The sequence below is a fragment of the Zosterops lateralis genome (assembly GCF_965231275.1).
Source record: "Zosterops lateralis genome assembly, chromosome: 22".
Taxonomy (NCBI): domain Eukaryota; kingdom Metazoa; phylum Chordata; class Aves; order Passeriformes; family Zosteropidae; genus Zosterops; species Zosterops lateralis.
This window is the reverse complement of record NC_139782.1, coordinates 6,437,238-6,451,450: the sequence shown is the minus strand read 5'-3', so window position 1 is coordinate 6,451,450 and position 14,213 is coordinate 6,437,238. Positions and strand designations below refer to the sequence as shown.

Here is a 14,213-nt window from a genome sequence, read left to right as displayed (position 1 = left end):
AAATTTCCTGTAAAAAGGGAGAGAATTGAATGGTAAAAAGGGAAATTGGGGTGATTTGGGTGTTTTTGTTGAGAAAATTCAATGGAATTTGGGGTGATTTGGGAGTTAATTTGATTTCCTGCAGAGGGGAAAGAATTGAGAGGGGGAAGAAAAGAAAACTGGGATCATTTGGGGGTTTTTGTTTCATTTTCTGCACAGGGAAAGAGAAAATGGAATGAGAAAGTGGAAACTGGGAAGATTTGGATGTTTTAATTTCATTTCCTGTAAAAAGGGAGAGAATTGAATTGGTAAAAAGGGAAATTGGGATGATTTTGGGGCTTTTATTTGATTTCCTGCAGAGGAAAAGTGGAATTTGGGATAATTTTGGTGTTTTAATTTGATTTCCTGTAAAAAGGGACAGAATTGAGTGGTAAAAAGGGAAATTGGGATGATTTGGAGGCTTTTAATAAATCTCTTTAAAATAATCTCTTTAATAATCCCTTTTAAATTGAAATAATCTCTTTTTTTCCCCCTCCACTCTCCTTCAGCCTTTTACTCTGTGTGAATTTTTTTTTATTATTCAGAATTAAATTATTTTTAATTGAATTTTAATTATTCAGAATTTAATTTTAATTATTCAGAATTTATTTTATTTTATTTTATTTTAATTTTAATTTTAATTATTCAGAAATAAAACTTAGATTTTTCCCAATCAACCCCCAAGGCTGGGAAAAACCCTGAACAGGAGAAACCCCAAAAAAAGGGGAATTTTGGCTGGAAAAAAAAATAATTCAGGAATATTTCCTTACCTCCACCACCTCAGGGAAGAGCTCACAGAAGACTTTATCTTTTAAATTAAATGCCAAGCTCTGTGCAGCCAGCTGCCTTTTCTGGGGAGAGAAAAAACAGATTTTTTTCATCAAAATTCAGTCAAAAATTCATCAAATTTTATCAAAATTCAATTAATTCATTTTAATTCCACCCCTCGTTACCATAAGAATGTTGCAAAGTGGGTCTTTAACTCTCAAAACATCAAAATTTTGAGGATTTTTCCCTAAAAATTGATGTTTTTAGGGAGAAATTTGGGTTAATTTTTTGATCCTGTTGGGATGAAGATTTTGTGATCAAGGCTGGGAACTCCAAACAGGTTTTACATTATTTATTTTTGATTTTAACACTTCAAACATGAAATTTGTGAGTTTCTACAACTGAAAATTGATGTTTGCAGAGTCCCAAAGGTTCCCAAGTGGTTTGTGACTCTCAAAACACCAAATTTTGGAGCGTTTTTCACTAAAATTGATGTTTTTAGGTGGAATTTTTGTTCATTTTTGATCCAGTGGGAAAGACTGGGAACCCCAAACAGGTTTTATCCCAAATTTCCCAAAGCTTCCCTAGTGGTTTGTAGCTCTTCAAATTGAACATTTTTCCCTAAAATCAATGTTTTTAGGTAGACTTCTTGTTAATTTTTGATCCTCTGGTAAAACTGTGAACCCCAGACATGTTTTATCCCAAATTCTCCCAAATCTTCCCAAGTGGATTTTAACACTTCAAACACCAAATTTTTGAGCATTTTTAACTAAATTTGATGGTTTTAGATAGAACTTTTGTTAATTTTTGATCTTGTGGGAAAACTCTGAACCCCAAGCAGATTTTACCCCTGAGATCTCCCAAATTCCCCAATTTTCCCAAATTCTCAGACCTTCCCAAGTGGATTTTAACACTTTGAACACCAAATCTGTGAGCGCCATTGACTACAATGGATGTTACAGACAGAAATATTGTTAATTTTTGACCCTCTGGTAAAACCATGAACCCCAAGCAGGTTTTACCCCTGAGATCTCGCAAATTCCTCAATTTTCCCCAATTCCCAGACCTTCCCAAGTCAATTTTAACACTTTGAACACCAAACCTGTGATCGCCATTGACATCTACCGATGGAAATATTGTGAATTTTTCATCCTGTGGTAAAACCATGAACCCCAAACAGTTTTTACCCCCAAATTTTCCCCCCCAGGCACTCACGGTGAACTCGGAGGTCTCGATGCTGCCCAGGGTGGGCCCTTTCTCCACCATGAAGCTGAGCAGCCCCGTGAGGATGGTGGACACCGACCACGCCGGGTTCCACGTGTCGGGGTGGAAATCCGTGATGGACAGACACAGCCTGGCCCAAAACACACCCAAAAATGGGTTAAATTATAAAAAATTGGTTAAATAATGGGTTAAGTAATAAAAAAATGGGTTTAATAATATGGGTTTAATGATATTTAACCCACAAAATGGGTTAAATGATAAAAAATGGGTTTAATGATGGGTTTAATACAAAAAAAATGGGTTTAATGATGGGTTTAATACCCAAAAATGGGTTAAATAATAAAAAAATGGGTTTAATACCCAAAAAATGGGTGAAATAATGCGTTAAATAATAAAAAATGGGGTAAATAATGGGTTTAATACCCAAAATATGGGTTAAATATTAAAAAATGGGTTTAATAATAAAAAATGGGTTTAATAATATTTAACCCAAAAAAATGGGTTAAATGATAAAAACTGGGGTTAATAATGGGTTTAATACCCAAAAATGGGTTAAATAATAAAAAATGGGGTAAATAATATTTAACCCAAAAAAATGGGTTAAATAATAAAAAATGGGGTTAATAGTGTGGGGTTAATGAGATTTAACCCCAAAATGGGGCAAATAATAAAAAAACGGGGTTAATGATGGGTTGAATAATAAAAAATGGGTTTAGTAATGGGTTTAATACCCAAAAATGGATTAAATAATAAAAAAATGGGTTTAATACCCAAAAAATGGGTGAAATAATGTGTTAAATAATAAAAAATGGGGTAAATAATGGGTTTAATACCCAAAATATGGGTTAAAATGGGTTAAATATTAAAAAAATGGGTTTAATAATAAAAAATGGGTTTAATAATGGATTGAATACCCAAAATATGGGTTAAATAATAAAAAGATGGGTTTAATGATGGGTTTAATACCCAAAAGTAAATGGGTTAAATAATAAAAAATGGGGTTAATACCCAAAAATGGGTTTAATGATGGGGTCAATACCCAAAAAATGGTTTAAATAATAAAAAATGGGGTTAATAATGGGTTTAATACCCAAAATATGGGTTAAATAATAAAAAGTGGGTTTAATAATGGGTTCAATACCCAAAAAATGGGTTAAATAATAAAAAATGGGTTTAATAATATTTAACCCAAAAAAATGGGTTAAATAATAAAAAATGGGGTTAATAATATGGGTTTAATGATATTTAACCCCAAAAAATGGGTTAAATGATAAAAAAATGGGTTTAATGATGGGTTTAATACAAAAAAAATGGGTTTAATGATGGGTTAAGTAATAAAAAATGGGTTAAATAATAAAAATATGGCTTTAATACCCAAAAAATGGGTGAAATAATGCGTTAAATAATAAAAAATGGGGTAAATAATGGGTTTAATACCCAAAATATGGGTTAAATATTAAAAAATGGGTTTAATAATAAAAAATGGGTTTAATAATATTTAACCCAAAAAAATGGGTTAAATGATAAAAACTGGGGTTAATAATGGGTTTAATACCCAAAATATGGGTTAAATAATAAAAAATGGGGTAAATAATGGGTTTAATACCCAAAAATGGGTTAAATAATAAAGAATGGGTTTAATAATATTTAACCCAAAAAATGGGTTAAATAATAAAAAATGGGGTTAATAGTGTGGGGTTAATGAGATTTAACCCCAAAATGGGGCAAATAATAAAAAAATGGGGTTAATGATGGGTTGAATAATAAAAAATGGGTTTAGTAATGGGTTTAATACCCAAAAATGGATTAAATAATAAAAAAATGGGTTTAATACCCAAAAAATGGGTGAAATAATGTGTTAAATAATAAAAAATGGGGTAAATAATGGGTTTAATACCCAAAATATGGGTTAAAAAATGGGTTAAATATTAAAAAATGGGTTTAATAATGGATTGAAGACCCAAAATATGGGTTAAATAATAAAAAATGGGGTAAATAATGGGTTTAATACCCAAAATATGGGTTAATTAATAAAAATGGGTGTAATACCCAAAAAATGGGTTAAATAATTATTTAATGGGTTAAATAATAATAATAAAAAAATAATAATATGGGGTTAATGATATTTAATCCCAAAAATGGGTTAAATGATAAAAAATGGGGTTAATGATGGGTTAAGTAAAAAAAAAATGGGTTTAATGATGGGTTTAATACCCAAAAATGGGTTAAAAATGGGTTAAATATTAAAAAAATGGGTTTAATAATAAAAAATGGGTTTAATAATGGATTGAATACCCAAAATATGGGTTAAATAATAAAAAGTGGGTTTAATAATGGGTTCAATGCCCAAAAAATGGGTTAAATAATAAAAAATGGCTTTAATAATGGGTTAAATAATAAAAAAATGGGTTTAATAATATTTAACCGAAAAAATGGGTTAAATAATGAGTTAAATAATAAAAAATGGGTTTAATACCCAAAAATGGGTTTAATGATAGGTTGAATAATAAAATATGGGTTTAATAATGGGCTAAATAATGGGTTAAGTAATAAAAAAATGGGTTTAATAGTGGGTTAAATCCAGCACGATGGTGGACACCGACCACGCCGGGTTCCACGTGTCGGGGTGGAAATCCGTGATGGACAGACACAGCCTGGCCCAAAACACACCCAAAAATGGGTTAAATAATTGTTTAATGGGTTAAATAATTGTTTAATGGGTTAAATAATGAGTTAAATAATAAAAAATGGGTTTAATAATATGGGTTTAATGATATTTAACCCCCAAAAAATGGGTTAAATGATAAAAAAATGGGTTTAATGATGGGTTTAATACAAAAAAAAATGGGTTTAATGATGGGTTAAGTAATAAAAAATGGGTTAAATAATAAAAATATGGCTTTAATACCCAAAAAGTGGGTGAAATAATGCGTTAAATAATAAAAAATGGGGTAAATAATGGGTTTAATACCCAAAATATGGGTTAAATATTAAAAAATGGGTTTAATAATAAAAAATGGGTTTAATAATATTTAACCCAAAAAAATGGGTTAAATGATAAAAACTGGGGTTAATAATGGGTTTAATACCCAAAAATGGGTTAAATAATAAAGAATGGGTTTAATAATATTTAACCCAAAAAATGGGTTAAATAATAAAAAATGGGGTTAATAGTGTGGGGTTAATGAGATTTAACCCCAAAATGGGGCAAATAATAAAAAAATGGGGTTAATGATGGGTTGAATAATAAAAAATGGGTTTAGTAATGGGTTTAATACCCAAAAATGGATTAAATAATAAAAAAATGGGTTTAATACCCAAAAAATGGGTGAAATAATGTGTTAAATAATAAAAAATGGGGTAAATAATGGGTTTAATACCCAAAATATGGGTTAAATATTAAAAAATGGGTTTAATAATAAAAAATGGGTTTAATGATATTTAACCCAAAAAATGGGTTAAATCATAAAAAATGGGGTAAATAATAGGTTTAATACCCAAAAATGGGTTAAATAATAAAAAATGGGGTTAATAAGATTTAACCCAGAAAAAGGGCTTATTAATGGGTTTAGTACCCAAAATATGGGTTAAATAATAAAAAATGGGTTTAATACCCAAAAATGGGTGAAATAATGAAAAATGGATTTAATACTCAAATACTCCCTTGCTTTATTCCTTCTCCTTCCTGAACTAGTCAAAAATGGGTTAAATAAATTATATTTAATAACTATATTCCACTCCAATTCCCATCCCCAATTCCCTTTATTCCTTCTCTTAAAACTCCCAAAATTGGATTTAATAAATGACATTTAATAAACAATTCCAATTCTCATCCCAATTCCTCTGGCTTTATTTTTTCCTAAACTTCAAAAAAAAAAAAAAAGGCTTAAAAAACTCCCTAAAAAACTGAGTCAGGGCTGATTTTGGGTGGATTTTGGGGATTTTTTTACCTGGTGTTGCATTTGAACCTCCCGTTGGGGGTGATCATATAAATACTGGGGGGTTTGAAGGGGAACTCGCGGGGGAAGATCAGTTTGCCGTGGTAATATCCACCTGGGATTAAATAATTACTGATTAATTAGAGTTCACAAATGGTTCCCACCCCAATTCCAGTTCTCTTGTTTTGTTTCTTCTCGTAAATACCCAAAAAAATGGGTTAAATAAATGATATTTCATAATTAATTCCCACTCAAATTTCCATCCCCATTTTCCATCCCAATTCCAATTCCCATCCCAATTCCCTTTATTCCTTCTCCTAAACCTCCCAAAACTGGATTAAATAAATGACATTTAATAAATAATTCCCACTCCAATTCCTTTGCTTTTTTCTTTCTCCTAAATACCCCCAAAAATGGGTTAAATAAATTATATTTAACATATAATTCCAACCCTGATTCCAATTCTCATCCCCAATTCACTTGTTTTATTCCTTCTCCTAAATAGCCAAAAAAATGTGTTAAATAAATGATATTTCATAATTAATTCCCACTCCAATTCCAGTTCCCATCCCCAATTCCCTTTATTCCTTCTCCTAAACAACTCAAAAATGGGTTAAATAAATTATATTTAATAAATAATTTCCACTTCAATTCCCCTTGCTTTGTTTCTTCTCCTAAACAACCCAAAAATGGGTTAAATAAATGACATTTCATAATTAATTCCCATTCCAATTCCAGTTCCCATCCCATTCCCAATTCCCTTTATTCCTTCTCCTAAACAATTCAAAAATGGGCGAAATAAATTTAATTTAATAAATATTTTCCACTTCAATTCCCTTCCCAATTCTAATTTCCATCCCCAAATCTTCTGCTTTAATCCTTCTATCAAACAATTCAAAAATGGGTTAAATAAATTTAATAAATATATATTAAACTATATTTAATAATTAATTCCCACTGTAATTCCCATCCCAATTCCTCTGCTTTATTTCTTCTCCTAAATATCCCAAAAATGGGTTAAATAAATTATATTTAATATATATTAAATTATACTTAATAACTAATTCCCACTCCAATCCCCTTGCTTTATTCCTTCTCTTAAACTTCCTACAAATGGGTTAAACAAATTATATTTATTAAACATATATTTAATTATATTTAATAAATAATTCCCATTTTATTTCCCCTCCTTTATTCCTTCTAAACTTCCCAAAAACAGGTTAAATAAATTCTATTTAATAAATACATATTAAATTATATTTATTAACTATTCCCCTGCTTTATTTCTTCTCCTAAACTACCCTAAAAATGGTTTAAATTTAAATTAATTAAAAATTAATTTTAATCTCAGTTCCCTGAGAACAAAATGGGAATTTCTGAAATTATTTTTGCCATAAATTACAAAACATCTCCTATAAAACATGAAGAAATTTAAGAATATTTGCTCTTATTTTAACTTAAATCTTATTTTATCAAAGCTTTTGAATCATCCCCATTTCTTCCTCTCTCTCTCCAATTTTTGGAGCTGTTTTTAGTGGGATTATTTTATTTTTTCCCAGCCCTGGAAATTCCTGAGGGGGATTTACCTTCATAGGGGGTGAGCTCAGGGCCCCTCACCACGTAGTGCCTGGAAAAAAAGGGATGGAAGAGTGAGAAATTACAAATATCCCAAAAAAACCCTCCCCAGGATCAAGCTCAGGCAGAGTTTCCTTCTCCTCCTGCCCAGGGTCAGAGTGGAGAGACTGGGAGATCTCCAGGAGGGGAAAATAATCCTAAATTCCCTCCCTAAGTCCCATCTCCATCCTCAATTCCCATCCCAATTTCCATCCCCAAATCCAAATTCAACCCAAATTCTCATCTCAATTCCTGCTGATTCCCACCCCAATTTCCATCCCCAATTTTCCAGAGTCCTCCATGCCCAATTCCCTCCCCAATTTCCATCCCCATCCTCAATTCCCTCCTTCAATGTCCACCCCAATTTCCATCCCAAAATCCAATTCCAATCCCAATTCTCATCCCAATTCCCACCCCAATTTCCATCCCCAATTCTCTGCCTCCAGAGTCCTCCACGCCCAATTCCCATCCCAATCCTCAATTTCCACCTCCAAACCCCATTCCTAATTCCTCATGTCCAGCTCTCCTCCTCCAATCCCCACCCCAATTCCCATCCCAAACCCCCACCTCCAGTGCTCCATCCCCAATTCCCATCACAATTCCCCACCTCCAGTCCTCCATCCCCAATTCCCACCCCCATCTTCAATTCCATCCTCAATTCCCTCCCCCATTTCCATCCCCAATTCCCACCCCAATCCTCACCCCCAGTTCCCCATTTCCAACTCTCCCCCTCCTCCAATCCCCATCCCCAATTCCCACCCCACTCCCATTCCCAATTCCCACCCCAATTCCCACTCAATTCTCCATCCCCAATTCCCTATTTCCAACTCTTCCTTTCCAATTCCCACCCCATTTCCCATCCCCAAATCTCACCCCAATTCTCTATTTCCAACACTCCCCCTCCAATTCCCACCTCGTTCCCAATCCCACCATTCCAGGATGTTGGAATGCAGGGGCTCAGCACAGATCCCCAATTCTCATCCCAAATTCCTCAAATCCTATCCCAAATCCCCCCAAACATAAATCCCACCATTCCAGGATGTTGGAGGGCAGGGGCTCAGTACAGATCCCCAAATCCCATTCCCAAATCCCCATATCTCATTCCCAAACCCCCAAATCTGCCAAATCCCATCCCAAATTCCCCAAAATCCCAAATCTCACTATTCCAGGATGTTGGAGGGCAGGGGCTCAGCACAGATCCCCAAATCTCATTCCTAAATCCCCATATCTCATTCCCAAACCCCCAAATCCCATCCCAATCCCCCAAATCCCAAACCTCACCATTCCGGGCTGTTGGAGGGCAGGGGCTCAGCACAGATATAAGGCACGGGGTCCTTTTTGATCCTCCCCCATTTCCCAAACCCCAAACCCCCCAAATCCCATCCCAATCCCCACTGACCACTCGAGGATGTTGGAGGGCAGGGGCTCAGCACAGATATAAGGCACGGGGTCCTTTTTGATCCTCAGATAATCCCAAACCCCAAATCCCATTTCCCAAACCCCAAATCCCATTTCCCAAACCCCAAATCCCAAACCTCACCACTCGAGGATGTTGGAGGGCAGGGGCTCAGCACAGATATAAGGCACTGGGCCCTTTTTGATCCTCAGATAATCCCAAACCCCAAATCCCATTTCCCAAACCCCAAATCCCAAACCTCACCACTCGAGGATGTTGGAGGGCAGGGGCTCAGCACAGATATAAGGCACGGGGTCCTTTTTGATCCTCAGATAATCCCCAATCCCAAATCCCATTTCCCAAACCCCAAATCCCATTTCCCAAAACCCAATCCCATCCCAAACCCCAAATCCCAAACCTCACCACTCGAGGATGTTGGAGGGCAGGGGCTCAGCACAGATATAAGGCACGGGGTCCTTTTTGATCCTCAGATAATCCTGTTTCAGCCTCTGAGTCGCCGTGGTCGGGGCCCTCTTGTTGCTGCTGCTGCTCATCTAATTAACAACACCTCGTTAGGGTAATTAATTAAAGTTCAATTCAGTCATTAAGGTTGTTTTAATGGGCACGGAGATTCAGAGAGGGTTTCTCTGAGAGGAGGGAAAAATAAGGGAGAAAAAGGGGCAAAACCAAGGAAAAATAAGGAAAAAAGAGGGAGAAAATACGGAAAATTAAGGAAAAAAAGCGGGAGAAAATAAGGGAAAAAGAAATGGAAAAAATAAGGAAGAAATAAGGAAAAAATAAGGGGGAAAAGAAAAAAATAAGGAAAAAAAGGAAGGAAATATGGAGAAAAAGGTGGGAAATAAATAAGGGGGAAAATAAGAAAAAATAAGGAAAAAATTAATTAAAAATAAGGGGGAAAAGGGGGAAAAAGGGAGAGAAGGGGGGAAAACAAGGAAAGAAAACAAGGGAAAAAACAGGGGAAAAAAACAAGGAAAAAAAAACAAGGAAAAAAAACAAGGAAAAAAAAACAAGGAAAAAAAAACAAGGAAAAAAAAACAAGGAAAAAAAAACAAGGAAAAAAAAACAAGGAAAAAAAACAAGGAAAAAAAACAAGGAAAAAAAACAAGGAAAAAAAAAACAAGGAAAAAAAACAAGGAAAAAAAACAAGGAAAAAAAACCAAGGAAAAAAAAAACAAGGAAAAAAAAACAAGGAAAAAAAAACAAGGGAAAAAAAACAAGGAAAAAAAAACAAGGAAAAAAAAACAAGAAAAGGGGGGAATAGGGAAAAGAGGGGAGAAAGGGAAAGAGGAAGGGAGGAACTGAAAGAGACAGGAGAAAAGGAGAAAAATAAGGATAAAAAGGGATAAAATGAAGGAAAAAGGAGAGAGGTGAGGAGCGAGGGACTGAGAAGAAAAAGGGGAAAGAGGGAATTAAAGTGAGAGACGGGAAAGAGGAACCAGAGAGAAAGACAAGAAAGGAAAGAGGAAAGTGTGGGAGAGGAGAAAGAGAGAGAAAAGGGGGATAAAAATGGGGGGGGAAAGGGGAAGGACAGAAAGGGAAGGAAGGGAGGGAATGAAAGGGAGGAAAGGAGGAAGCGGCAGAGAAGCACTGAAAGAAAGAAGAAAAAGGTGGAAAAGGAAAGGAGAAGAGAAAGAAACAAACAGAGACGAGTAAAGGAGAGAAGGAGAAAGGGAGAGAGCGATGAGGGGAGAGAGCGATGAGGGGAGACACCACAGCGAACACCCCGCCCGCCGCCGGCACCGGCCCAGGCCCCGCTCACCTCTCCGCCGCCGCCAAGCCCCGGGGCGGCCTCTCCTGGCCGCGGCCGCGGGAGGGAGGGAGGAAGGGAGGCAGGGGGGAGCGGCGGGGCCGCGCCGGCGGCGGCAGCGGGAGCGGGGCGGGATCGGCGGCGGCCGCGGCTCCCTCACGGCTCCTCCGGCCGAAATGGCGGCGCGGGGCGGCACTTCCGGGAAAGGAGCGGAGTGACTTCCTGTTGTTTCACTTCCGGTTCCGGTGGCGTCATTGCCGCCGTTTCTGTGGCGGGAACCGTGAGGAGAGAGAGGGCCGGTCGCAGAATTCACAGAATTAAAGAATTTTCTAGGTTGGAAGAGACCTTCAAGGTCACAGAATACACAGAATTCACAGAATTTTCTAGCTTGGAAGAGACCTTTAAGATGACAGAATTCAAAGAATGTGTAGGTTGGAAGGGACCTTCAAGGTCATAGAATTCACAGAATAATTCACAAAATCACAGAATTTTCTAGGTTGGAAGAGACCTTCAAGATCATCGAGTCCAACCCAGCCCTGACACCTCAACTGGGTCATATCGAGTGCCACATCCAGTTTCCTTTTAAACACACCCAGGGATGGGGATTCCATCACCTCCCTGGGCACATAATTCCAGTATTGAATCACTCTTTTTGTGAAAAAATTCTTCTTAATATCCAACCTGTATTTCCCTTGGTGCAGGTTAAGATTGTGTCCTCTCCTGTCAGTGGAGAAACAAACCAACCCCAGCTGAGCACAGGCACCTTTCAGGGGGTTGTGGAGGGTGATAAAGTCACCTCTGAGTCTCCTTTTCTCCAGGATAAACACCCCCAGCTCCCTCAGCTGTTCTTCTTATGGTTTGTTTTCCAATCCCTTCACCAGATTTGTTGCCTCCTCTGGACACGTTCAACTGTCTCAATGTCCTTCCTGAACTGAGGGGCCAGAACTGGACACAGCACTCAATGTCCATCCTGAGACACCCAGAGCTGGACACAGCACTCAGTGTCCATCCTAGACTGGACACAGCACTCAGTGTCCATCCCAAACTGGACACAGCACTCAATGTCCATCCCAAACTGGACACAGCACTCAATGTCCATCCTGAACTGGACACAGCACTCAGTGTCCATCCCAAACTGGACACAGCACTCAATGTCCATCCTGAACTGGACACAGCACTCAGTGTCCACCCTGAACTGGACACAGCACTCAATGTCCATCCTGAACTGGACACAGCACTCAGTGTCCATCCTAAACTGGACACAGCACTCAATGTCCATCCTGAACTGGACACAGCACTCAGTGTCCACCCTGAACTGGACACAGCACTCAGTGTCCATCCCGAACTGGACACAGCACTCAATGTCCATCCTGAACTGGACACAGCACTCAATGTCCATCCAGAACTGGACACAGCACTCAGTGTCCATCCTGAACTGGAACAGCACTCAATGTCCATCCTGAACTGGACACAGCACTCAGTGTCCATCCCGAACTGGACACAGCACTCAGTGTCCACCCTGAACTGGACACAGCACTCAGTGTCCATCCTGAACTGGAACAGCACTCAATGTCCATCCTGAACTGGACACAGCACTCAGTGTCCATCCCGAACTGGACACAGCACTCAGTGTCCACCCTGAACTGGACACAGCACTCAGTGTCCATCTTAAACTGGACACAGCACTCAATGTCCATCCTGAACTGGACACAGCACTCAGTGTCCATCCTGAACTGGACACAGCACTCAATGTCCATCCTGAACTGGACACAGCACTCAGTGTCCATCCTGAGACACCCAGAACTGGACACAGCACTCAATGTCCGTCCCAAACTGGACACAGCACTCAGTGTCCATCCTGAACTGGACACAGCCCTCAGTGTCCATCCTGAACTGGACACAGCACTCAGTGTCCATCCTGAACTGGACACAGCCCTCAGTGTCCATCCTGAACTGGACACAGCCCTCAGTGTCCATCCTGAACTGGACACAGCACTCAGTGTCCATCCTGAACTGGACACAGCACTCAGTGTCCATCCTGAACTGGACACAGCACTCAATGTCCATCCTGAACTGGACACAGCACTCAGTGTCCATCCTGAGACACCCAGAACTGGACACATCACTCAGTGTCCATCCTGAACTGGACACAGCACTCAGTGTCCATCCCATAACTGGACACAGCACTCAGTGTCCATCCCATAACTGGACACAGCACTCAGTGTCCATCCTAAACTGGACACAGCACTCAATGTCCATCCCGAACTGGACACAGCACTCAATGTCCATCCTAAACTGGACACAGCACTCAATGTCCATCTTAAACTGGACACAGCACTCAATGTCCATCCTAAACTGGACACAGCACTCAGTGTCCACCCTGAACTGGACACAGCACTCAGTGTCCATCCTGAGACACCCAGAACTGGACACATCACTCAGTGTCCATCCTGAGACACCCAGAACTGGACACAGCACTCAGTGTCCATCCTGAGACACCCAGAACTGGACACAGCACTCAGTGTCCATCCCAAACTGGACACAGCACTCAGTGTCCATCCTGAACTGGACACAGCACTCAGTGTCCATCCCAAACTGGACACAGCACTCAGTGTCCACCCTGAACTGGACACAGCACTCAGTGTCCATCTTAAACTGGACACAGCACTCAATGTCCATCCTGAACTGGACACAGCACTCAGTGTCCATCCTGAACTGGACACAGCACTCAGTGTCCATCCTGAACTGGACACAGCACTCAGTGTCCATCCTGAACTGGACACAGCACTCAATGTCCATCCTAAACTGGACACAGCACTCAAGGATCCCAGCCTGGGCAGGGCAGAGGTGTCCGAGCGTTCCTGGAGTGGCTTTGGTTGTGTGGCAGATGCTGAGGGGGAAAAAGGGACCCACAAACACTTTAAAATTAAAAAAAAAATAAAGTGCTCGATTTGAAAAGAGTCGCGGTGTTGTTTTATTTTCCTTTCCTGAAGGGTTGGCCATAGGTTTTTTTAATAAATGTGAATATTTTTCTCAGATTCCTGCTGTGCATAAAAGGAAAGATGAGGATTTGAAAAGGGTCGTGGTGTTGTTTTATTTTCCTTTCCTGAGGGATTGGCCACAGGTGGCTTTTATGTTATAAATATAAATATTTTCCTCAGATTCTCAGTGTGTATAAAAGGGAAAATGAGGAGTGAAAAGGGTTGTGGTGTTGCTTTATTTTCCTTTCCTGAAGGATTTGCTATAGTTTTTAAAAAGTAAATAATAATATTTTCTTCAGATTCCCGATGTGCATAAAACAGAGAATAGGGATTGAAAAGGGTCATGGTGTTATTTTCCTTTCCTGAGGGATTTGCCACAGGGTGGTTTTTTTTTGTGGGTTTTTTTTTTTTTTTTTTTTTTTAAATTTTATTTTACTATAAATATAAATATTTTCCTCAGATTCCCAGTGTGCATAAAAGGGAAGGTGGAGAGAGGCTGTTTATGG

At 38.5% G+C, this 14,213-nt stretch overlaps 1 protein-coding gene across 3 annotated transcripts in view; it reads right to left on the bottom strand.

Moving 5' to 3' along the window:
* The window catches only part of UBE2J2 (ubiquitin conjugating enzyme E2 J2), a 13,915-nt gene extending 3,008 nt beyond the window's left edge, over nucleotides 1-10,907 (bottom strand). For 2 of the 3 annotated variants that reach the window (XM_083877109.1, XM_083877108.1), the window contains exons 1-6: nucleotides 10,739-10,907; nucleotides 9,382-9,512; nucleotides 7,535-7,575; nucleotides 5,961-6,063; nucleotides 2,002-2,140; nucleotides 789-869 (exon numbers count right to left, since the gene is read on the bottom strand). In XM_083877109.1, the coding sequence (XP_083733235.1) occupies nucleotides 789-869; nucleotides 2,002-2,140; nucleotides 5,961-6,063; nucleotides 7,535-7,575; nucleotides 9,382-9,512 (495 nt within the window). In that variant the 5' untranslated portion in view covers nucleotides 10,739-10,907. Of the gene's footprint in view, nucleotides 1-788; nucleotides 870-2,001; nucleotides 2,141-5,960; nucleotides 6,064-7,534; nucleotides 7,576-8,961; nucleotides 9,069-9,381; nucleotides 9,513-10,738 lie in introns of those variants that run through there. The other variant, XM_083877110.1, reaches the window with a different exon arrangement.
* Between the last annotated feature and the right edge of the window lie 3,306 nt (nucleotides 10,908-14,213).